The sequence below is a fragment of the Micromys minutus genome, assembly GCF_963924665.1.
Source record: "Micromys minutus genome assembly, chromosome: 11".
Classification (NCBI taxonomy): domain Eukaryota; kingdom Metazoa; phylum Chordata; class Mammalia; order Rodentia; family Muridae; genus Micromys; species Micromys minutus.
The window spans coordinates 54061039-54083583 of NC_137980.1; the positions used below are offsets into that span (position 1 = coordinate 54061039).

Genomic DNA, 22545 nt, shown 5'->3' on the forward strand with positions numbered 1-22545 from the left:
GTGACCTTCTCCGTAAGATCCAGTGACCAGATGTGAACCCCAAGGGCCAGTCGGAGCCAAGAAATTTAACATGGAACCTTCCTTACCTCTCTCCATGCAGACCCACCCAGCCAGGGTCAGGGTGTCAGTTTTCCAGCCATCTTTGGCCCCAAGGAGGAGAGACCATGCAGGACTACTAGGGTCCAGGCCCCTGGGATTCCTGGAAGGTTCATTTTTCCTTCAGCAAATACCCCCACTTCCTTCACAGGGCTTGCGCCTGCATTTCTGAACCAGAAGGTGTTTACACAAAACATCCTGGGTTTGGCGACAAATTCACCCTCTATGAGGAATTCTTAATGAAGCCTCCTCCATCCCCACCCCTGGCAGCTGCAGAGAAAACTGTCTCAGCCTCTAGGAACTGAAGGCAGCCCAAAGCCAGACCAGAAGGAGGTGTTTCTGGGCTTTGTGAGCCACCGTTTGTGGATGGCCCTAGATAGCTGTGAGACAGAGACCAGTACCCTCCACCCTGGGGGTCTGTGACGGATTAGCCCTTCTCCCAGCTTCAGCCTGCAACTATATAACTGAATAGTCACAATCCTGTCTATACAAAAGTGCTGTGAAATCCAAGTGAGGCAAAGAATTTGAACGGGCTAAATTGCCTGGAGTTTGTAAAAAGGAGACTAAAAAAAAATGAAGGTCAGAGTTGGGTCTTAAGGCTGGGGAGGTGGCTCGGTGAGTGAGGAGTGTTCACTTTGCAAGAATGAGGATGTGAGTTTGAATCCCAAGTACCTACAGAAAAATCCAGACATGGAACAAGAGAGTACAAAGTCTAGCAAGCCTAGCCCCAAAGTGAGCTTCCGTATCAATGAGAGGCCCCATTTCAAGACAGTAAGGTGGACAATACCAGAGAAAGACACTTGACACCCTACCCTGCCCTCTGCTTGTGTCTGCAGGGGCAAGAAGACACGTATGCACCACAAACACACACTCATACAGAGAAAATCGATGAGATCTAGCTCACTGGTAGAGCATAGCGTGTGAGAGGCACTGGGGTAATCCCAGTTCCACACGCGGAAAAACGAGAGGATGGGTGAGGGAGAAGCTCCCAGGCCCGCCTGAGCCTACAGCTTTGCAACTGCGGGACCCCTCCGGTTCTGTTAGGCAGTTGTCACCGCCCCCTCTCCACTGGGAAGTCCTGAATCCTAATTCACTCCAGCTCTTACTGACAGCTCAGTCTGGACAGTTTCCAGCTCTTTCTGTGAATCTCGGCTTGCTGCTGTGGACTTTAGATTCAACAAACGCTGCGGCCAGATGCAATTTAAAATGATTACTGCTTCCTTTCCGCCTTTCGGGGATGGGGGAGAGGAATTTTTATACCCCTTATTTACAAATTGGAAGCTGAAAGCGTCGCGGGTTAAAATGAGTCTCTCCGCCCCCGCTCAGTTTCTAGGAATCACTAAACCGGACTCTATGATCTCTGTGTCTCCAACGCCCTTATCGCTACCTTTTATAATCTGTAATGATTTTGCCATCCGTGTTCGTTGTTTTCCAATGGGATGATGTTCCTAGAGCCAGGACGTTTCATTTGCAGCCGCGTTCCTGACACCCAACCTGGTGGATGCCCAGGAACCCTTTGAACGGAGGGAGAAGGGCAGCGCGTTGGGTTGATCCCTCAGAGCCTGCAGGGGGCGCGCCTTTCCCGCTCCCAAAGCCTGACCCGCCCCTCTGGAGCCCCGCTGAGGCGCAGGCTCTTTTCACTGCGCAGGCGTGCCGGAAGTCCAGAACGGCGCGTGCGCGGAAGGAACCGAGCTGAAGTTGTGGCAGTGCCTGTCAGTCGTGAGTGGCACCATGCTGTCCCCCGAGGCAGAGCGGGTGCTGCGGTACCTGGTCGAAGTGGAGGAGCTGGCAGAGGCGGTGCTCTCGGACAAGCGGCAGGTGAGAGACGTGGCGGCCGCGAGCGCCCTACGCAAGTGCGCGGGGTAGTTCACTAGGCCTCCCGGCGTCACTGCTCCTAGCGGCCTGGCCTGAAAGCACCTTCCTTTCACCCTGTCCTGTCATTGCTGGACCCCCGGATCCATACCCTCAGGCCTATCGTGAATCAGGTTGCTGAGATGTGAGCAGCACGTGTCCCGGCAGTGTGGTGACGTGCATGGGGGGCATGGTTGAGGGCTCCGTAGACCCGAAAGGAGTGCTTGGCTATGGTTCTGTGGTAAGTGGTTAGTCCCTAAAGAGAATTCGTCCTGGGGGATGTTATCATTGAACTGTGATTGATTGATTGATACTGGCCTCGAACTCACTGTGTCGTCTAGGATAGCCTTGAACAATCCGCGGTCTATACTCGTCAGCCTCCTAAGTTCTGGTGTGCATTTACATTTTAAAAATCTCTCTGGTTGCATTCTAGAGTGCAGGGAACCATTTAGTTGATCTGGATTTAGACCAGATGGTAGTGATGGGTGAGACATGTACTTGATGGTCTTCAAAAGCTGTCAGAATGACTGTAATGACTCTTTGTGGTCTGTTTTTGAGAAGACTTGGTGGTTCACTAGCTGCAGCCCCAGAAAGTCACCTCTTGAGTAGTTAGTTGTCATAGTGGTACCCTGCCACAGCTGCTCCAGCCCAGTATGGTTGAATGTCTGGTGAGACTGTCAGAGTTACCTAACAGGAGCTTGTCAATAATCACTGTCTAGAGGAGACACTCAACTCTCTGGTGACCCTGGTACACTCTCAAGTTTGAATGGATGATACAAAATGACTCAATCAGCAAACATTTCCCTATCGCCTTCTCTGGAGCAGGAAAGCCCTGTACAAGCAGAGGAGCTGGAAGCTGAGGGGGTAAAGAAGCAGTTCATACCTGAGTCCATCCATGTGAGGCAAGACATTGGAATGTAGCCAGAAATGATACCTTGTTTCTTCAGATTGGGGCAGGAGGCAGCTGATTTCCTATCTGCTGCTGTTTTCAGATTGTAGATCTGGACACCAAGAGAAATCAGAACCGAGAGGGCCTGAGGGCCCTACAGAAGGACCTGAGTGTCTCTGGTAAGTTTGACATCCATACTGAAGCCCTGGAAGCTGGTTCGGTTGTCTTCTGAAGGACTTCATTATCCCTGGTAAAGACCAGGCAGGAGGCTGGGACTGTGTGACTCACCCTCATGGGAAACTAAGACAGCTTGTGGAGAAGAGCGAGCAAGCGTTGCAGGTCAGGCATATGCTGTGACTCAGAATTTTAGCTGCTCACTTCAGTGACAGGCCATTAGCTCATCACTCACTGATGGCAGATACAGAGTGCTCACCGTACACAAAAGCATTGGTTCTGCCCTTCTGTTCCACATGAGGAAAAGCAGCACAAACACATAACTAAAATTGTGAGAAAGCCACAGATGGAGTTGGCATGGGTGGGTATTGAGACTGCTCAGGAGGGAGGAGATGAGGCCAGGTGGCTGTGGCTGGTAGTTTGAGCAAGCGGGATGACATGAAGCAGTCTGGAAGGTGAGCATTCGCGCCACAGTGAAGGGCACTGGCATATAGGACTTTCACTGGCTTATCTCACCTGAGTGAAACCCCATGACCCAGCCCCACACCCATATTAACCCCGACTTTCACTCACTCACTGGTCCCTTGGCTGTCAGCCTGTTTCCCACATGACTGTAGGTGAGGTGTCCTACTTTTCCTCAGTTCTCCACCTGGATGTCACATCTGCGTAGAAGTCTCATACCAACTTTCAGCGACTCCGTTCCCTAATGATCCCCAGTACTTTTAAACAGCTTTTGTTGTTTTTGTTTTATTTTGTTTTGTTTGTTTTTAATTAACTGGTTTGTTTTTAATTAACTTTTGCTACTCTGGGTTCTTCTCTCTTCCACCCTTCCCCACCCCTTTTCTTTCACCTTTCCAACCCTTAACACTAGATAAGAGAGAACAAAGAGAGGGGAGAGGAAAAAGGTCCCTGAATAAAGTCAGCGGTTGGAAAGGGGGCACCTAGCATTATTATACCCTCTCAGAAGTCCTTAAAATTCCAAACATCACACACGAAGAAACTGTCTGCAGCTGGCAAAGTCATACCAGAGCATGAGGCCAATCACAGTCAGCTGCTGTAGACAGTCTGTCTGAAGCAGCCCAATCCCACACCTGCGATTATAATGAAAGCCTATTCTTACAGTATTTCTGTAGTTTTTTTTTTTTTCTTAAGAAACAAAAATGCCAAAATTGTCACTACAGTTTTTCATGCTAGTTCTTAGTGGTATGTGGAAAAATGGCTTTGCTCATTCCCCATCTTTTGTTATGACATGAATTCCACAAGAGCATTAGCTGGCCTATTCTGCTCTGTTCCTAACATCTAAACAGTGCCTGCCAGATAACAGGTGCTTCAAAAAGCATAATGCTTCAAACCATAATGAAGAAATGTCTGTTTGCTGTTTCAGAAGATGTGATGGTTTGCTTTGGGAACATGTTCATCAAAATGCCTCACCTTAAAACGAAGGAAATGATCCAGAAAGGTAAGCTGTCCTGGGATCTCATTGGTCAAGGCCATCCATAGCTGTGAAGGGTCACGGATAATGAAGTTTTGCATGAGCCTCTGTGTGTCTATTCTCCTTTAGTGTGTTCCACCTTACTTCCTACCTTGAAGTAAGTGGGGTCTCTCAACCTCTTTGACTACCTTGGTTGGCCAGCAAGCCCTCTGCATCTGCCTGTCTCTGTCCCCTAGTGCAGGGATTATAGGTACACTTAACATGTGTGGCTTTTAACATGGGTACTGGAGATTTAGTCCTCACACTTGGCAGAGCAAGCACTGACAGAGCAAGCACCCAGCACTCAGGTGAACTTTTATTTATGTGCCCTGCTGGAAGTGGAGGTGTGACTGGGGACAAAGCCTAGTGGGAGAGCATTTTCCTCTTTCACGTCCTTGAAAACATGTGGATCAAAAAGACCAGTAAGGTTGCCTTTCCTGAAGACAGGATATCTTTATACATGGAACTAGAACAAACCTGCAGAAATTTCAGCTATTAAATTAAGGTAGTGTGGGTAAAATGAAGGGTCGGGTTGGAAAGATGGCTCATGCTAAGAACACTGGCTGCTCTTCTAGAAGACCAGGGCTCAGTTCCAACTGCCACATAGTGATTCACAACTAGTGTGACTTCAATTCCAGGGGATTCAATACCCTTCTCTGGGCACCAGGCATGCCCTGGTCTGCAAACATATATGAAGACAAAACACCCAGACACACAATAATACATTTTAAGAATTATTTTAAAATTAAGGGTCAATGTGCATGGGTAATGGACCAGAGACTGTACAGCTGAAAACTTAGAGTTAACTGCCTGAGTTCAGGATTTGGTGTTGTGTGCTGCTGACCCACAGATGCTGTCTAATCTCTTATTAGGGTTCTAGTTTTCTCCCAAATTGATATAGACTAAACAAGTTTGTAAAGAGTTTCTTGCTTATAGTGAGAAACCCGTTACCAAAGCTGTGAAGTACAGCTAGTCAGGGCTTTTCTTCATCAGGAATGAGAGCAGGCAGGCAGTGATGGCCAGTAGAATGCCCCTCACAGCAGTTGGTTGATAGCTTTGAAGGGTGTCTTTGTGCCAGCACTCAGTGAAGTCTGGTCCTCTATCCACCGTGGCAGACATGGTTATGCTGGAGCAGCAGGCTCTCCCATTGGCCACATTTTCACAGGTCCTTGATGGAACTTGGGTTTGTAAAGTTTCTCAGCCATCCAGGAGCCAGCCAGTCAGCATTCTTTGAACAACTGAATGACAGGCCTTGTTCTGGGCCAGCTCAGGAACTTGAGCAAGTAGTGTTCCTCTAGTGTTCAGCCCTGCCTCTGCTGGTCTCTAAGGTTACCTTTTGTCTTGGGGTTTTGTTGCTGTGAACAGACTACGACCAAAGCAACTCTTATAAGGACAACATCTAACTGGGGCTGGCTTACAGGTTCAGAGGTTCCGTCTATTATCATCAAGGCGGGAGCATGGCGGCATCCAGGCAGGCATGGTGCAGAAGAGCTGAGAGTTCTACATCTTCATCTGAAGGCTGCTAGCAGAATACTGGCTTCCAGACTTGAAGCTCACGCCCACAGTGACACAGTTTCTAATAGTGCCACTCTCTGGGCCAAGCATATACAAATCATCACACCTTTTTCTTCCTGTGTGCTATAAGCCTTGACTCTCAAGGGTGTTAGGTGGAAACTGGGGTTCTTCTCTGTAACAAAACTCTGTCCTGTCTGCCTGTTGCACTTTTTTGCAGACCAGGAGCACCTGGATAAAGAAATAGAAAGGCTCCGGAGTCAACTTAAAGTGAAAGTTAACCGCCTCTTTGAAGCCCAAGGTATTGGTCTGCTGGGGCTGGAAGGCGGGAAAGGAGGAACCTATTGAGAGAATGTTAGAGAGCAGGTGTGGAAAGCCACTCAGGTAGTCAGTGAGAAGGGAACAAAGAGTCTGTAGCTGCTCAGAGATAGGGCATCGGGGCCTGTGAAGCTTATTCTTGTCCTTTCCCAGGCACTGAGCTGCCTGGGATGATCTTGCGTGGTCCAGGTACTAGGGTAGCTAGAACAGGAAGAACTCAAGAAGACTTCAGAGGTCAGAGCTTATGAGTAAACCAGGTCTGACTGGAATTTGGAGTCTCGGCAGCGGTCAGGACTGTGCAGGTTTATTTAGTCCAGGAGCAGTGTTGGTCTGCATCAGCCTATGCAGTGCAGAAGCTGAGGTCAGCCCTGCACCTCTCAGGCTGAGCTGGCAGTTTAATGCAGGGCTACCACTTTTCCAGGCCTGGCTCCTCAGCCAGCAGTAGGTTGGGTGGGGGATTTGATTGTGACTTTCTACTCCTTGCAGGAAAACCAGAGCTGAAGGGTTTTAACCTGAACCCCCTCAACCAGGATGAGCTTAAAGCCCTCAAGGTCATCTTGAAAGGATGAGATTCACAGCAGAATGGGGACCTGCGACTAGGACCCTCATCAGCCTTGAGACCTGCAAGGACAAGATTGTCTGGTTAAGAGGACAAGCATCAGGAATGTGGCTTCTGTACAAAATCTTTTTTTTTTTTTTTAGTGCTTGGCTGCTTTGTGACAAGAGAGAACCCTTAGTCTGTTCTGTGGGCTTGGCCTGGCCACCAGAGCTTAGACACAAGACCTATTGACAGACCCTGGCAGCTGTCAGTAGGTGTGTGGGTGTGTGAGAATGTCTGCAGCCGACACTTCTCAACAGTAGTCTGCTGTTCACATGGGCCTGGCCAGGGATGGAGGGAGAGGGCGGACGGGGAGCTTCATTCCAGTTTTCTGCCTGGCGAGGCATTTTCAGGCAGTGTGTGTGCAACTGGAATAAAGCAGGAGACTGATGGCTCACTTCTGGGTGACACAGACCCAGTGCTCCAGTCTGTCTGTCCTCCCCACCCCTTACCTCAGCTGCCTTTCTGTAGTAGGTGGTGCCAGTCATCCTGTGGTTGCTTTTGAGGTAGGAGTCCTTACGGAGTTCTGGCCCAGGGCAGCAAGCAATATCCTTCCTGATGTGACGAGACAAGGAGCATCCTCCTGACCTCTGAGCAGGGCCTGCCTGACTGGCCCGAGATCATAGTGAGTGTGGTGTGAGAGCAGAACTGGCCTGTTCCCTGCTGCTCAGTAAACAGTAACTGAGCTCTGAGTTGTCACGTTATTCTGTCCTTCACCAAGGGGAGTGTTACCTAAAAATGGGGGTGGCTCTTGCCTTAAAGTGTGTGATATCAGGAATAGACAGACCTCTGTCTGTTACCTTTGCTGCATCATAGGTTTTTTGAAAACAGGGTGGTGAAGTGGCTCTGAATTTAAGAGCATTTGCCATTTTCAGAGGACCAAGTTTCACACACTACCTTATACCCATCCGCAGCTCCAGTTCTATGAAATTGATATGTTCTAATCTCCACAGGCATATACAGTACATGTGCACACATGTACATACGTGCAGAATTCCCATACAAATATTTAAAAATGAACTAGTCGGGTATGGTGGTATACACTTTTAATCCTAGCTCTTGGGAGGCAGAGGTAGGTAGAAATTTCTATTCCAGTTGTCATACACACTGCCTGAGTTCAAGGCCAGACTGGTCTACAGAGGTCGTTCCAGGATGGACCCTGTCTCAAAAAACAGGAATCAGAAATTAGAAATAAGCCAAATATTTTGAATATTGCTGATACCTTCAAGGAATATTTTTAAAATGTGTGTCAATCAAGATAAACGCCTTATTTATATAAGGCAAATTTGGTCCATGCCTGAAGGTTTGTTTCCTTGGTTTTTACAGGCATTCTCATGGTAGACGCAGACCAGACCATGCCACAAGTCTGCGCTGGGCTCTAGTTAGAAGAACACAGCTTCAGGGGAAGGCAACAGTTTAGCTCAGGCTGAAGGAGGTGCTTGAACCCCCAAGGTGGGACCAGCAAAGCAAGAGCTGAGGAATGTTTGACCTACTGACTGTTGGTAGATGCTGTGCGGCCGCTGAAGGACAAACTGCAGGGTGAAAGGGGAGGTAATACTGTATTCAACCCTTTCAAGCGTTGAACTTCCAGACCATATGAATAAAATGCAAACCCAACAATTCACTTTGATGGCACCTACCTGGTGGGTCTGCCTGGCACATAATTTCTCTACTGGAATAGTGCTTCTGCCTGCCAGGGTGCTAAGCCAAAGAGCACATTATTTCTGTATTATGGAAGTAAGAACCTTAAGTCTGTACTTGGGGGCTGTGGGTTTGGGAGCCCCTGGACTCTGGGAACAGATTTAGAGTAGCTTAGCTACCACTAAGTTGGTTTGCTTCTTGATTTGCTGGTGATTCTTTCCTAGACTTAATATCAGGCTTACTTTAGGTAGCCAGGTTTGTGTTTATGGGCAAAGACTGCCCAGGTGAGTAGAGCTGCTTGGGCCCCCTGGAGGCCCCTTCTCCAGGGGTAAGTTGCCTTCCAGCCTAGGCTTACTGCCACCTCTCAGACCAGGACAGGAGGCCTCTGACTCCCCTGTGATCTTGCCTATCAACTGGAGCCTTACTTTCTGGTTTTAAACCGAAAGCCCCAAATGAGAGGTGGGTTTTCCCAGGGACCCTGGCTAAGCAGTGCTGCCTCTTCAGTTCTCATGTGCAGCTGAGATACGGGAGGCCCTAGCTCATAGCGGAGGACAGGGTAGATACATTTGGGACTCAGCACTATCTCAGACCTCCAGTGGACAACCTGAAACTATTTACTTTGCAAGTATTTGCAAGTATTAAAGACAAGTTTCTTAGCCCAGAGGACCCATAACTAAAGAGACATCAAAATGTCAGCAGCATCCCAAGCCAGGCCCAGTGCTGAATGGCTCTAAGCCTGTGCTTTATTAGACGTGCTCTCTGAGTGGTGGGACTTGCTGCTTGACTTCTTTGGGCCCAGTTGCCAATCTGTCAAAGATGAGCCCACCCAGTTCCAAAGATGGGCTGCTCCTGGTTCAAAGATGAACAGGGCTGAAGCGGGGGGGGGGGGGGGGGGTTGTTCAGGGAGTCTGAGGCTGCCTATCCAGTAAAACAGCTGCTGAGCTGGAGGAAAGTAAAGACTGGTGCGCTGTGCTGGAATCCCGCTGCCAGAGGCCAGGGCGGCACCTGCCAGGGCCTCATTTCTTCTGGCTGGAGGTCAGCTAGGGGCTTTCTTCTGTACTTGAAGGGATCGGAACAGCTGCCTCAGCTGCTCCTCCCGGTCATTGATGCAGCCTAAAAAGAATACAAGGTGTTGATTGAGGTGGCCTGTTACCCCTAACTGGTACAAGAAATGAGCTGCAGGCATTGTTTGGCCATGGGTGGCCCACTGCTGTGCTGTGCTGGCCCTCTGAGTATCAGTTTTCTCAGGATGGCGCCACCCACCTTGCAGAGTAAGATGAGAGGTCAGCAAATGCCTATGCTAACTGGGAGTTCACCTGCCATTTCAGGAGTTCTGTGTAGCCAGCAAACTCAGGTTGCCATTTACCCCAAGTTGCACTAGCAGCAGAACTGAGAGTTGATCTGGGGTTGTGAGGAGCCAGAGTCACATTCAGCTGCTGCTTCAGACTACATTGCCCTCGGCTTTGCTCAAGGAAATACACAAAAGCCAGCAGTGCCTGATATCTCATAAGTTAATCTCTTACCCAGCACATTCAGGAAGTGTGTCTCCATGCCACTCGGCTGCCTCTGCATGCACATTCACCAGGCAACCTCCCCTGCTTGGTCTCAGAGCTGGCTCTTAAGGTAACACCGATTTTTTAATCTCAGCCAGGCACATATATGACACTCCTGAGTGCTACTGAAATGACCCGACACTATGGTCACCAGGATGGACCCGGAGATTCCTGGTTCCTTCTTAGTAACCCCAATTCTACCCTCACCTCCAAGACTGCCCAGCTGTTGAGGCCTCTGCACTCCAACCCGTGAGTCCTTGGCATTTTCCAAAGTGATTCCAGGGAACCTGCTTTAATGTTCTGGCTCACTCCTCATGCCAAATCTTCAGGTCCAGTGCAAACCCTTCCTTGGAGTTCCAGATTCATCACTGGAATTTTTGCTAACCTTTCAGCCGGTGACCCTGAACACATTCCTAACTTGTCTTCAATCATCAGCATTCTTCCCCTGCCTGCTCACAAAGCAGCTCCTCCCCCTTACCACCAAACACAAAAGCAGAAAACATGGAAGCGATTGTAGAGATTTCTGCAGAAGTGGTTCTCTCTGCCTATCTGAGTGGTTGTAAATCGGCCAGATCTTCAGTCTCAAAGTCCAGTGTCTGCTGTTGGAACAACCATCTTGCAACTAGAAGACAACCTAAGCATTCAGCAGACCTGCTGAGTGTGGAAGAAGGCGAGGAAAGGGTCACCGAGACCTCTCAAACCTACTGTGTCAGTCCCCTAGGACATACCTAACACACCTGTGGCCTGAGATACCCCTCTACCCCAGAGTCTTATAAATAGCAGGCAAGCACTCTAACTTTGAGATGGGGTTTCACTAAGGGAGTCTGGCCTTGAACCCACTCTGTAGTGCAGACAGACCATGAGCTTGTGATTCTCCCTTAGCCTCCCTAGTAGCTGGGTTTACAAGTCTGTGGTCCTCGGCCCGGCTAGGTCAGCCCACTCTACTGAAGTATTAGTGTTTGCTGGGTGCAGCAAGCCTAGTCCTAACTCATACTAAATTCTTTAAAAGATATAAAATCTCTCATAAAAGAAACGGGATTTTAGCAGCCAGGAGTTAGAAGCAGGGGATTTCTGAGTTCAAAGCCAGACTGATCTACATAGTAAGTTTGAGGCCATCCAGAGCTACACAGTGAAACCCTGTGGCCCAAGAAACATTTTCAAAGGAGCCACAAGACAAAATTAAAAACAACTAATGAGAAACATTGGAAATGCTTACTGTACGTTTGATGGATCCGGATGGGACAGGCAATATCTTCAGCAATTAATGTTGAGTCTTTACAAATGTAGGGGGAAAAAACTATAGGTAACCCAGAGAAAACTAGGTATAGGCTGGGCATAGCAGCACACACCTTTAATCCCAGCATGATAAGGCAGAAACAAGTAGATCTCAGCAAGTCTGCCATCAGCCTGGGCTACTCTACAGAGTTCCAGAACGCCTGGAGATACACAGAGGGAGGAGGGAGGAAGACAGGTAAAGAGGAGAAGCCAAGGATGGTGGCACATGCCTACAATCCCAGCATTTTGTAGGCTGACACAAGAGGATTAAAAAGGACTTCAAGCCCAGTCTTAGCTCCATAGGGAATTAAAGGCCAGCTTGGGCTACTTGTGGCTCAGTTGATGAAGTATTTGCCTAACGTGCGTGAGGTGCTGGGTTCAAGTCCTAATAGCATAAAAACCAGGCATATTAGCACACACCTGTGGTCCTGTGCTCAGGAAGTAGAAACAGGAAGATCAGAAATTCAAGACCACTCTGACTACACAGTGAATTAAACTACAGCCGGGGCTACACAAAAACCTGTCTAAATCTCACCACCAAACCAACAAAAAAGTAAACTCCCTGTAAGGGCTCAGTTTATGTTCCTTCATAAAAGTGATCTATTAAAAAGAATCAGTCAAAAGGCAGGACAGCTGACAAAAGAGGAAATACAAATTAAAAACCGAAGCTTCTTCAGCAATCAATGGAATTAACATGATGTATTCACTAAGGGGCTTGGGCCTCTTTCTAGTAAGTCTATCCCTTTAGCTCAGTGAATCTTGCTTCCAGGGAGCTAGAAGAAAATAGCCAGTTCCAGTGGGTTTCACAGGAGAGATGTTCACAGGGTTATTTAGAAAAGAAGCTGAAATCACACCAAATGCCCAGCGGTATTGCTAAACTCTGACACACATGTGGACCGAAATGCTCTGCAGCCATGCTGGAACTGCTTTGTGACTTCTGAGCCGAGGAGACTAAAGGCCAGCATTCAGGGGTTAGGGTTCAGGCTGGCCCATCTCTATGACAACAGCCTTCTGTGGTCTGTGCAGCCCTTGGAGACAGTTTCCTCCTGCGTGAGGTCATCACAGAAGCTACCACATGATATGGTAATGCACATAAACTGCCCTGGCTAGTACACGCTTCCCATGGGAGGCCCTTTGTATCCTGAGTGGAGAGAGCCACGTGGAAAGCCAGCCTCCAAACGCCGGTGCCAGATTTACAAAAATATGAATATATGCATTTTTTAAAACTGGAAGGAAACACCAGATTGTTAATGATGGTTATGTCTGGATGTGTTTTAACTTTTTCTTAGTTAGTTTTCAAATATTCCACAATGAGTGTGAATTTCCATAATGGGGAATTTTTTCACACTTCACATACTACCTTGCAGAGTCCTACTGTCTTTAACTTTTCTAATGATAATTGAAATCCCCCTCTGGACAACTAAGAAATTTCTCACTATGATGGGCAGGGTCCTACTAGGAGCATCCAACCGTTTGACACTGTGACCAGATACTGTCACCTATAAAGTTTACACTTGAGAGTTGAGCAAACAGTTTTACACACACACACTTGAATAAAAATCTCATAATTGTTCTGAGTATACGATTTTGTGTTGGGCCACATTCATTGCCACCCTTAGCTGAATTTGGTCCCCAGGCTGCAAGTTGGACATGACACTTGTAAGACACTACTCATCTTTATGTTATGGATGAAGAACTGAGAGGTCAAGTTGCTCACCCAAGTCGCACAGCTGGTGTGCTGCAGACTGGATTTATACAGTCTCACTTCTATGCCAAGGGGCCCCTCCAGTCCCTATGATGTTTCTCTCCTACTCTGTCTGGTGCAGCGTACCTAGGTGAGTGTTGGTCACAAAGTTTCCCATCCCTGATAGGTCAGAAGGCCCCTCCTCTCTGCTGACAGGGCCGTCATTCCACATGAGGTCGAAGCCCCCGACTCTCTTCTCCTTTCCTGTGAGCCTGCGGGTGCAGAGGGCAAAAGGACATGCAGTTGGTGCACCTCTAAGGCAGGACCTGTTCCACCAAAACCTAGTGCCAGGTCTGCAATGGAGCCACATTTATTTTCCCCTACTCAGAAGGCCCATGCATCTCATTAGTAATGCGTGCCCAATTTGTAGTTTGTGGCTTACAATCTGCCCCTCCCCGTCAGGGATTCACCCTCTCCTGTATGCTTTCCAGCCTCTGAATGTTGTGAGCCAGGTACCTAACAGTGCATTGTTTCTCCAACAGCCCAGGGGAGTTATGATGCTCCTGTTCCCTATCCTACAGAGGAGGAAACTGAAACCAACCTCAGAGAGGACGTGACCTGCTCAGGGTCCCAGTCGGAAGCTTTGAGTGCATCTAGCTACACTGAGTTCTTGGGCCTATGGACATTTCAGTTTCTCCATCTGTGAAAGCTGAATCTCAAGGCTCTGAGTCCTCTTTCCTCGACAGGAGCCCATCTGCCACATACGGGGTTCAGACAGGACCCTACCTGGCCTCCATGTCCACCACATGCAGGGTATCTTCCAGCAGACAGGTCTTGAGTTCATAGTCCTCCTGGCTGCTGGCTGTCAGTGAAGGAGATGCATTGACTTCTAGGAGCCACCTGGGGAGGACATGGGAGAACTTGGGGAGTGCTGTCAGAGGTCCTGTTTACCTTTTTCCTAAAGGTTTCACAATCTAGTTCAAACCCAAGTATCTTACAGCTAAAAAAAAAAAATCCAAGTGCAAGTACACCCAAGTGAGAATGGGTTCAGCTTCTACAAGATACAAGGGTTCAGCAAGTTGGATGATGAGGACACCCAGCAAATTGATGCAGAAAAATCCCCAGCACCTGTCTGTGAGTGTTAAAGAGCTGAGGTAAAGTTACCCCGTGAGGGTGGAAATGGTACTCCGGGACACCATAAGATCAGTGAGTAAGACTGTAATGCCGGGGTGAGTTACCTCCCCAAGCGCCAGGCTAGTACACTGCTGGTGTTGCAAGACAGGACTAGACGAGAAGACCCTATTGCTGGGGACACTGCACTCTGCTTGCAGGCCATGGAGAAGCCAGACTGGGCCCAGATGCTCCCTCCTTGAAGGTTCATACTTGTGGGGCTGAAGGCACTGTATGGGCTGGTGGAGGGAGTTAACAGTTTGCTTACCTGTAGGTACAAAACACTAGGGGTGTCAGGACACCACATAAGGTGTGCCCACTGGCACAACAGTAGCCCCATGGGCCACAACTATTTTCCAGTTGGATCCAGGGCCTGCTCCAGAGGAGGGAACCTGTGTTTGATGCCGCCAGTCAGGACAAACCCCATAGCTGGAAGGGCACAAGCCTGTTGCTGCTGTTTTGCTAACTGGACTGTAAAACGCCTTCTAAATCTAGATGCTAATACACGTTATCTTTGCTGCGTTGGTCCCGGCCTGGGGCGCCTCCTTCTGCAGATGGCTGCAGTTACTGTGGAGACTCTTGGGTGCTAAGGAGTAACAAGGATTCCAGCAGCACTGCTCAGCCCAATATGGGAGGGGGAGAGGGAGAGAGGCACAACCAGGTCTCTCTCACTCCCTCTGAGACTCAGGAAACACTGTAGAAAGGTAAGCAGAAAAGAAGAGCCGGGGTAACTGGAGCACGGTGTGGAATGCTGTCCCCCGAAGCACACGGCTATCTCTGTTTCCAAGTCAGAGTGGCTGTGATTTCCTACAGGAGACCCTCACAAGACTGGGCCTACTCACAGTCCTTGTGAAAGGTGACAAGGGTTGGCATGGTCTCCCCCTGGGATGGGAGATCTCTCTGCTGCCTGCTGCCTGTGAGTTCCCATTCTCTTGAAACTGCTTAGTCATGCTTCCAAGAGCAAAGTAACCCCACTTAAACCCATTGGTTCCCCCAGTTACTTGGTTAGAATCTCTCATGCACCCCCTCCCTTTATCACAGTCTATATGTAAATGGAGACTCCTCAAAAGGGTCTCACATTGTTTCAGTTACAATTGGTAGAGATCCCTTTAGAAGAGGCCTGTACCAGTTAGATTTCATTTATCCTTTTAGCAATCCCTTAAAGACAGACACCCTTATTGAACCCAATTCGAAGACTGGCAAACTGAGGCACAGAAAAAGGAAGCTTGTCTGAATTTACACAGATAGGAAACAGCAGAGCTGGGATTAAAGCCATGGTGGTCTGCCCTGGAGTCTGTAGCTAATCATGACCCCCACCCCACCCTGGCTTTCTGGGCCACCGCCCACTTACGGCTTGAGGTCCTGGTCGATGAGGATGTCATAGCCGTACAGCTCAAAGCAGTGTTTGTCGCTGATGATCACCTTCTGCACACTCTGCAGGCTCTTGATGAAGATGTTGTCCATGTCGCTGAAGAGCGTCTCCACGGCCTTTGGGCCATGCTTGGATGCCAGGTACTGCCTGAAGCGCTGAAGCATCCACTTGCAACCCTGAGGCCCAGGCAGTTAGGTTGGGGAGGGGCCCAGTTCATTGGCGCCCACCAGATCGTTCTTGAATGAACCCACGCATAGGGTCCCTCAGGACTAGCTGGAGGGCTCCACCTGAGCCCTGGGATTAGGAAGCTTGGGTATGCCCTCGCTCTGGAGTGAATATCTACATAGCTAAGAACACAGGCCATGTCTCTGGCCCATGGGCTATACAGGTGGCTTCTCCTGGTGGCCTGCACTGATAGCCTCTTGGGATGGAAAGGCAACCAGTAAGCTTCTGTAGGACTATGTGATGTGAGATGAACCAAGAGAGGAAAAAATAAAAGTGTGAACTCATCTGTGCTCCCTGGCTTGGCCCTTAGCTCTGAGAAGTCTGAGAACTCTACAGTTGTACCGACTTTCAGGCTGTCACGGGGAATGCATAAGGTAGGTATGATAAACATGGTAGATAGATATGATAGATGAATATTTGTAGATTGATGATTGGTGGGCAGACTATTTAATATACCAACTGATAGATTGGTTGATCAGCAAGAGACACCTAAGATATGAAGGTAGAACACATTTTGTTTAGGAGGTACATTAATTTAATATTCAAATATTGAGGTTCATGCCAAGTGTAGGTGAGAAAGGATGATCCTTCCCTCTCTGGTAAATTGTGGTCTATCTTGGGTTCCACGTCACTCTGCTTGTCCCTCCCCACTTGGCGCAGGGGGCGGGCAGGTCCCTAGCTTCCTTACCTTTTTTGGGTGGTAGTCAGGTGATGTCTTCTGCACAGCAACATTGGTGAGGTGAACATCTGGCAGAGGTTGGTGGTCAAGGGCTAGTGTGGACCGAGAGAGGCAGCCATAGCTCCTGCTGCCCCAAGGACTGAACTGAGACCCTGGCTTGGGAGTTGACAAGAACAGTAAAACCAAACCGAAACAAAAGAAAGCCAGCCAAAGTTTACACACATGGGCTTTGAAGTCAGGTGGTCCTATGTGCAAGTTCTGGGTGCATCTCAGGGGTCGTGGAATCCTTAAAGATCCAGGTGCCCTCTCTAAGCATGTTTACCAGCTGTGCTGGCTGGTCTTATGCCAACTTGAAACAAGCTAAGAGTTACCTGCAAGGAGGAAACCCCAAATGAGAAAATGCCTCCACAAGATCTAGATGTTGGGCATTCTCTTAGTAGTCAGTGAAGGGAGGGCCCAGCCCATTGTGGGTGCTTCCATGCCTGGGCTGATGGTCCTGGGTTCTATAAGAAAACAGGCTGAACAAGCCATGGGGAGCAAATCAGCAAGCAGCACCTTCCTGTGTCCTCTGCGTCAGCTCCTGCCTCCAGATGCCCCTCCTGACTTCCTTTAGTGATAGACCAGAGTGTGGAAGTGTAAGCTGGAGAAACCTGTTCCTTCCCAATTTGCTTTTGGTCATGATGTTTCATCAGAGCAATAGCAACCTAAGCACACAATCACACACAGTGGCTTCCTGGGTCTATTTGAGGGATCAGATGAAGTGCCTTTTGGGTGCCCCACAAGATACTGCCTCAGTGCCATCTCATTTGTTCCTGAATAATCCCCATGTCATGGGCCGACCAGACTTTCAAGGCTCAGAAAGGACAGGGATGGCCATTCACAACCCCTTCCTCAGCATTCCTCCCCTAGGATTATGCATCCCCCAAATCCAATGAGATGACCTAACACCCTAGGACTAATTAGGATATCTGTAGGTGGAGGAGGGGGTAAGGGGCTTGGTCCCTTGCCTGAGTCTAATTCCCCTGCAGCACATATCTGCCTGTCCCTGGCACAGGGATCTCCTAGTTGCCATCTTTAGAACTCTTTAAAACTCCCCCCCTTTCACCTTTATCTGAGAGGTTTGTTTTTAATTCTCTGTTTCGGAAGAGTGAACACATGGCCAACCACTGAACAGGAAAAGGGCCCTTCTCTTCAAGCTAAATGGTTTCCACAAAGGTCTCAAGGCAATTCACAGAGAAAGGGGCATCCTACCCACAAGCAGGGCAGGAGTACCCGGGGATCCAGGTATAAAACTCCCTGGACCACCTAATGAGATGCATAGACCAAGCCCTCTTCCTCACACTACAGACAAAATCAACTTTAAACACACTGCAAAATCCTCATGCAAGGGACAAAACTAAAAATTCTTAAAAGAGTATTCAGGGATAAGTCATTGTCACTTCTGGGCAGAGCACCTTAGCTGCAACACCAAAGCACAGACAACAGAAGAAATAGAAACATTGTATTTTATCAAAAATCAAAATTTTTGTGCTGTAGCAATTTTATAAAATTTTATTGTTGTTGTTGTTGTTGTTGTTGTTTGTGTGTATGTGTGTGTTATGTGCCCCACACCTTTACCTGGTGAGCTGCTGCCTCAGGCCATTTTGTTATTTGTGTTAGAGTGTAGTAGTGGTGGGCATGAACTGTAAGGTAGGAGCACTTACAGTTCAAACTGTTTTCCTCCCCCAGTTCTGGATCCTCTGCGTTTTCAAAGTTAATAAGTTAATGACTGATAAGTGGCCTTTTACACTGCTTCCTAAACAAAACAAGCTTTTAGAGAGTAGAAAGGGGTGACAGCGGTTAATGAAAAAAAGCAGCCATGAACTGAGGATGAGCAGGGGGCGGGGCTGGGAGGGAGGATTCAGGGGAAGGCAGGGAAGGGGAAATGTCATAGTTACAAGCTCAAAAATAAATAAATAAATAAATAAATCCTAGGAAGACAGTATATTTTAACTTATCTAGCAATCAATGTAAATTTTATGATCTCTTTGGGGGGAAAAGTAGAAATGAGATCGTTAGCACATCAATCTCCCACATGGCCCTTGTCTTGTTTGAACCCATTCTTGTCAGGGCGCGCTGACATCATGGTGTCACTCCTGTCCGATAACTCAGTCCCAGCACTCAGGGCTGAGTGTGTCCTGTTCCTGTCTGAATGTGTATATATGCCTGAATTGTTGCATGGAAACTATATTTTACATACATATACCAAAGTTAAGTTCATTGCATTTCTTGTTTTGTGCTGGGAAAAATATTATTTTAAAGTTGTATGTTGGGGTGAGGGGTGAAAGCTCAGTCATGAGGTGCTTGCCTCCCTGAGTTTGATGTCCAGAAGCTATGGGGGGGGGGGTCTGGGAATGGCCAGTCATGGTGGCACTCAGGCTGGTAAATCTCTGTGAATTCAGGGCCAGCCTGGTCTACAAATTGAGTATTAGGTCATCCAGGGCTACATGGTTAGACCCTATCTCAAAAACCAACCAACCGACCAACTGAACGACTCTGGACACAGTGGCATGTGTCCAGCTTGTAGTCCCAGCTGGCCAGCCTAGCAGAGCAGGGGGACCCCCAGCCAGGGGAGACCCTGACATGTAGGAATCTTCCGTTGTCATTTCTGTATGTTTTAATTTTAAGAAATTGAAAACCACTTACAAGAAGGATGGAAAGTGTGGTGCAGTCTCCTAGTGTAAATATTTAGTGAGTGGATCATCGCTGGGTTCCTGGGAAGGGCTCTGCTCTCTCAGTATGTCCTCAGGACACAGGGCTGCGCCGGCGCTCTGAAGGGGCGTCCTGGCAGATCATGCTTTCTGTGTCTTTTGCATGTGTTACTTAATTTTACTGAACGTGAGGCAACAGAACAAACTCAACTCAGTTGATGGCAGGCATGTGGCAAATTCGTGTTAGGACTGCAGGATAAAATTACCACACCAGCAGCAGAGTCTGAGAAACAAGGAAAACAGCTTGGGAGGCTTTTGTGTGCACAGGGGCCACACCCACTCTTAGGGGCAGGCGATGGAAGTGTGTTACTTCAGGCAGAGGAGGCTGGCCCTAACCAGGGCTGGAATGTCTGCTCAGTGCTGTCCCCTCACCCCCATGTCATACAGTCCTGCCAGTTGGCCCCTCCCTCCTCCTCTGAAAAATCAGGTCTAAGCATCCAAAACAAAAACTGCCTATTTGTTTTGTTATTGATGCTGGTTCTCTTGTAGCCCAAGCTGGGTTCGTATGTATCCCAGGCTGGCTGCAGCTCACTCTAAAGCTGAGAATGCCTTTGAACTTCTGAGCCTTCTGCCTCCACCTCCCAAGTGCTGGGATCACAGGCCTGTGCCAGCACAGCCTCATTGTGGAGTGATGGGGATGCAGCCCAGGGCTTTGTGCATGCTGGCTTTTGTTCTCTTCCTTTCTCTTTTGAGGGGCAGGCAGTGCTGGGATCAAATCTATGTCCTTGCTTATAAGGCATGGACTCTACCACTGAGCCATACTTCCAGCCCTGATCCCAGTTTCTTGTCTATCATTCAGAGATGTCTATGCATGAACAAAGAAAACATAGACATAGTGTGGCCCAAATGGGAGTACATCTTCTGCTGCTGTATTCCCCCCCCCCCCACGAGACTGTTTTTCATCAGTATCTAAAGCAAGTTCCAGCATTCCACTTAACAACTGCATAGTATTCCACGGCATAAGTGCACCGCCTGTCTAGGTTTTTGCTTTCCATCAAGGATGTGCCATACGCAGTCTTTAAGCCTGTCCCTTCCCATGTTGTGCGCATGCACACCAACGGGGCTCGATGGCTCAGAGGGGATGTGTGTCTGGCTTTTGTCATCGATCCTTCACCTCCTTCAGAGGGTTACACTACTTTACAGCCCAATCAGTTACACACACATCATCTTTCTCCCATAGCTTTGCCAGGACCATGTAGCATGTGGGCTTTGGCTTCTTTCAGTCAGACGGTGAAGAAGGAACTGTATTTGAGTGAACGAGGGAGCGGAGCACTGGGAAGATGCAGAAGGATGCAGAGGTTCTGCACAGCTCAACCTGTCTGCTCCTATGAACTTGGGTAAACCCCAACGCTGGGCACCCATAAAGACCACCATCCAGCAGGGACATTTGAGGCGTGCTACCCTGAGCAGATCCATTTTTAGAGAGCCTGGAAACCCCCAGAGAGAAAGGACTAGGCTGGTCTTGTGTAGGGGGCCTAGCAAGTATCTATCCTTCTGGTGGTAGAATTTTGGGCAGGCTGGCTAGAGGAGGGGACCGAGGACCGAAGGGAGCACCACTGTGAGGATACAGTGGTCATCGATGCTATTCAGCGTGAATCGGGTGTTGGAGAACCGGGCGAAGCCGTCACGGTACAGCCATGCCCGCAGAGGGATGTACTGTTGGGGATGAGGGAGAGAAAAGGGAAAGGAAGCTCAGAATGTTTCCATGGCACTGATTTCCTATACATGACACCCCCACCAGGACCTCAAGGCCCTGAAGAACGGGCTGAGCCTGAGACAGTGTGGAGTGAGGCGTACACCGGGAAGGTTTGAACACAGGCTGAATGAGTGAATGCAGGAATGGATGGGGGATGCAGCCTCTGGAGTGCAGCTATTCACCTGCTGTGTGACCTTGGGCAAGTCATTCAACCTCAATACATCTGTTTTTACTTTTACTTTTTTGAGCCAGGGTTTCCCTATGTAACGGGCATGGAACTCACTATGGAGACTAAGCTGGCCTTAAGCATGAGATCTCATTACTTCAGCCTCCCAAGCAGGCCGGGCTAACCTCTGCACATCCATTCTGATCTGTAAAACGTGGCTAATAACTCAACGGCGGAGCTCACTGGGTGGTCACGGTGGAGTGAGCAGGGCTGAGTGCTGGGGCCTGGTGCTCAGTATGTGTTTGCTGTGCTTTACCTGAAGGGCTGAATGAGAGATGGGAGGGATGCAGCCATAGACATGGGCAGCTGGGGACATGTCCCTCAACAGCCTTACCCCCTCCCTGTCCCCGGGCTCACAAGAGGCCCAGCCTGAGAGACTGACTCACCGACATCACTAGCACGTAGACGCGCAGGTCAAACTTGCGGCCTGAGGGGAAGAACTGGTTAGTGGAAAGTACTGACTGGCTGCCAGACAGTAGGCTAGGTTTCAGACCACATCAGCAGAGGGTCAGACAGACAGAGATCCATCCGCCTGTTGAGGTTCCAAGCACAGCTACACAGGGCACAGGAGATGACTGGGTGGGGCAGTATTGGGGCAAAGCTGGAGGCTTAGTGGCCAAAGAAAGCCCTATGGGAGGTGGGGACTGATTGACAGACACATAGACAGGTGTAGGCCCAGCCCAGACCGAGACCAAGCTGGGCAAAGACTGTGGACTCGGGGGAGGGGAAAGAAAGGAAATCAAGGCAGGTGGCAGGGTCTAGGCCATGTGCAGACAAGGACAGTACTGTAGGCAGGGCCAAGTCTCCGAGCAGTCTTCGGGTTTGTTCTACAAACTATAAGAAGCCACTGGCAAGATCCCATGCCCTTCATGAGCACCAGTGAGTCCATTGCAGACATCCAGGTAAGGAGACAACAGCGGCTAGGAATGGGACAGAGAAAAGAGGTGGCCAGACAGGCAGCTTTGGAACTGATCTGAGCTTGGTGACGATCCGTAGAATAGGGCTGGAGAGCCGGCTCAGTGGTTAAGAGTGTGTAGCGCTCTCCCATGTGACCTGAGTTCAATACTCAGCACACTCATCAGGTGGTTCACACCCTCCTGAACTCCACGTCCACCGGATCACAATCCTCTTTCCCCTGCAGGCACCTGCGAGTGCGCACGCACAGACGCGTAATTAAAACAATAAACTCAAATAAAGAGAGAATAAAAGACAGTGACCAGAGAGCACCAGATGCACCCAGACACTTCCCAGACTCTGGCTTAGCATCCTGGGAGAGGAGAGGCTATGGGTCAGGTGGAGAAGATGGAAGGTAAGCCGGACTTGGGAGCATTTTCAAATCTGTGGCACACTGGTATGGAATTGCTA

At 49.0% G+C, this 22545-nt stretch overlaps 2 protein-coding genes across 3 annotated transcripts in view; one reads left to right on the forward strand and one right to left on the reverse strand.

Moving 5' to 3' along the window:
- The first annotated feature begins 1770 nt into the window (after positions 1–1770).
- Positions 1771–8518, forward strand: PDRG1 (p53 and DNA damage regulated 1). The gene is made up of 5 exons (XM_080925607.1): positions 1771–1914; positions 2940–3015; positions 4395–4469; positions 6214–6294; positions 6798–8518. Exons 1-5 carry the CDS (start codon positions 1828–1830, stop codon positions 6878–6880), a joined length of 402 nt encoding a protein of 133 aa, XP_080781733.1. The 5' UTR covers positions 1771–1827; the 3' UTR covers positions 6881–8518.
- Positions 8519–9586: 1068 nt separating this feature from the next.
- TTLL9 (tubulin tyrosine ligase like 9) overlaps positions 9587–22545 on the reverse strand; it is a gene marked incomplete at both ends in the record, with an annotated part of 43372 nt that continues 30413 nt past the window's right edge. For both annotated transcript variants that reach the window (XM_080924815.1, XM_080924814.1), the window contains 7 exons: positions 9587–9663; positions 13210–13334; positions 13849–13962; positions 15584–15780; positions 16518–16576; positions 20827–20914; positions 21567–21607. In XM_080924815.1, the coding sequence (XP_080780941.1) occupies positions 9587–9663; positions 13210–13334; positions 13849–13962; positions 15584–15780; positions 16518–16576; positions 20827–20914; positions 21567–21607 (701 nt within the window). The remainder of the gene's footprint in view (positions 9664–13209; positions 13335–13848; positions 13963–15583; positions 15781–16517; positions 16577–20826; positions 20915–21566; positions 21608–22545) is intronic.

Excerpts from the sequence above, each read along its gene's own strand:
- PDRG1 (XM_080925607.1), top strand. The coding sequence starts at position 1,828 with ATGCTGTCCCCCGAGGCAGAGCGGGTGCTGCGGTACCTGGTCGAAGTG. Across the intron at positions 3,016-4,394 it reads GAAGGACCTGAGTGTCTCTG|AAGATGTGATGGTTTGCTTT; the intron begins GTAAGTTTGACA and ends TTGCTGTTTCAG. Across the intron at positions 4,470-6,213 it reads GAAGGAAATGATCCAGAAAG|ACCAGGAGCACCTGGATAAA; the intron begins GTAAGCTGTCCT and ends ACTTTTTTGCAG.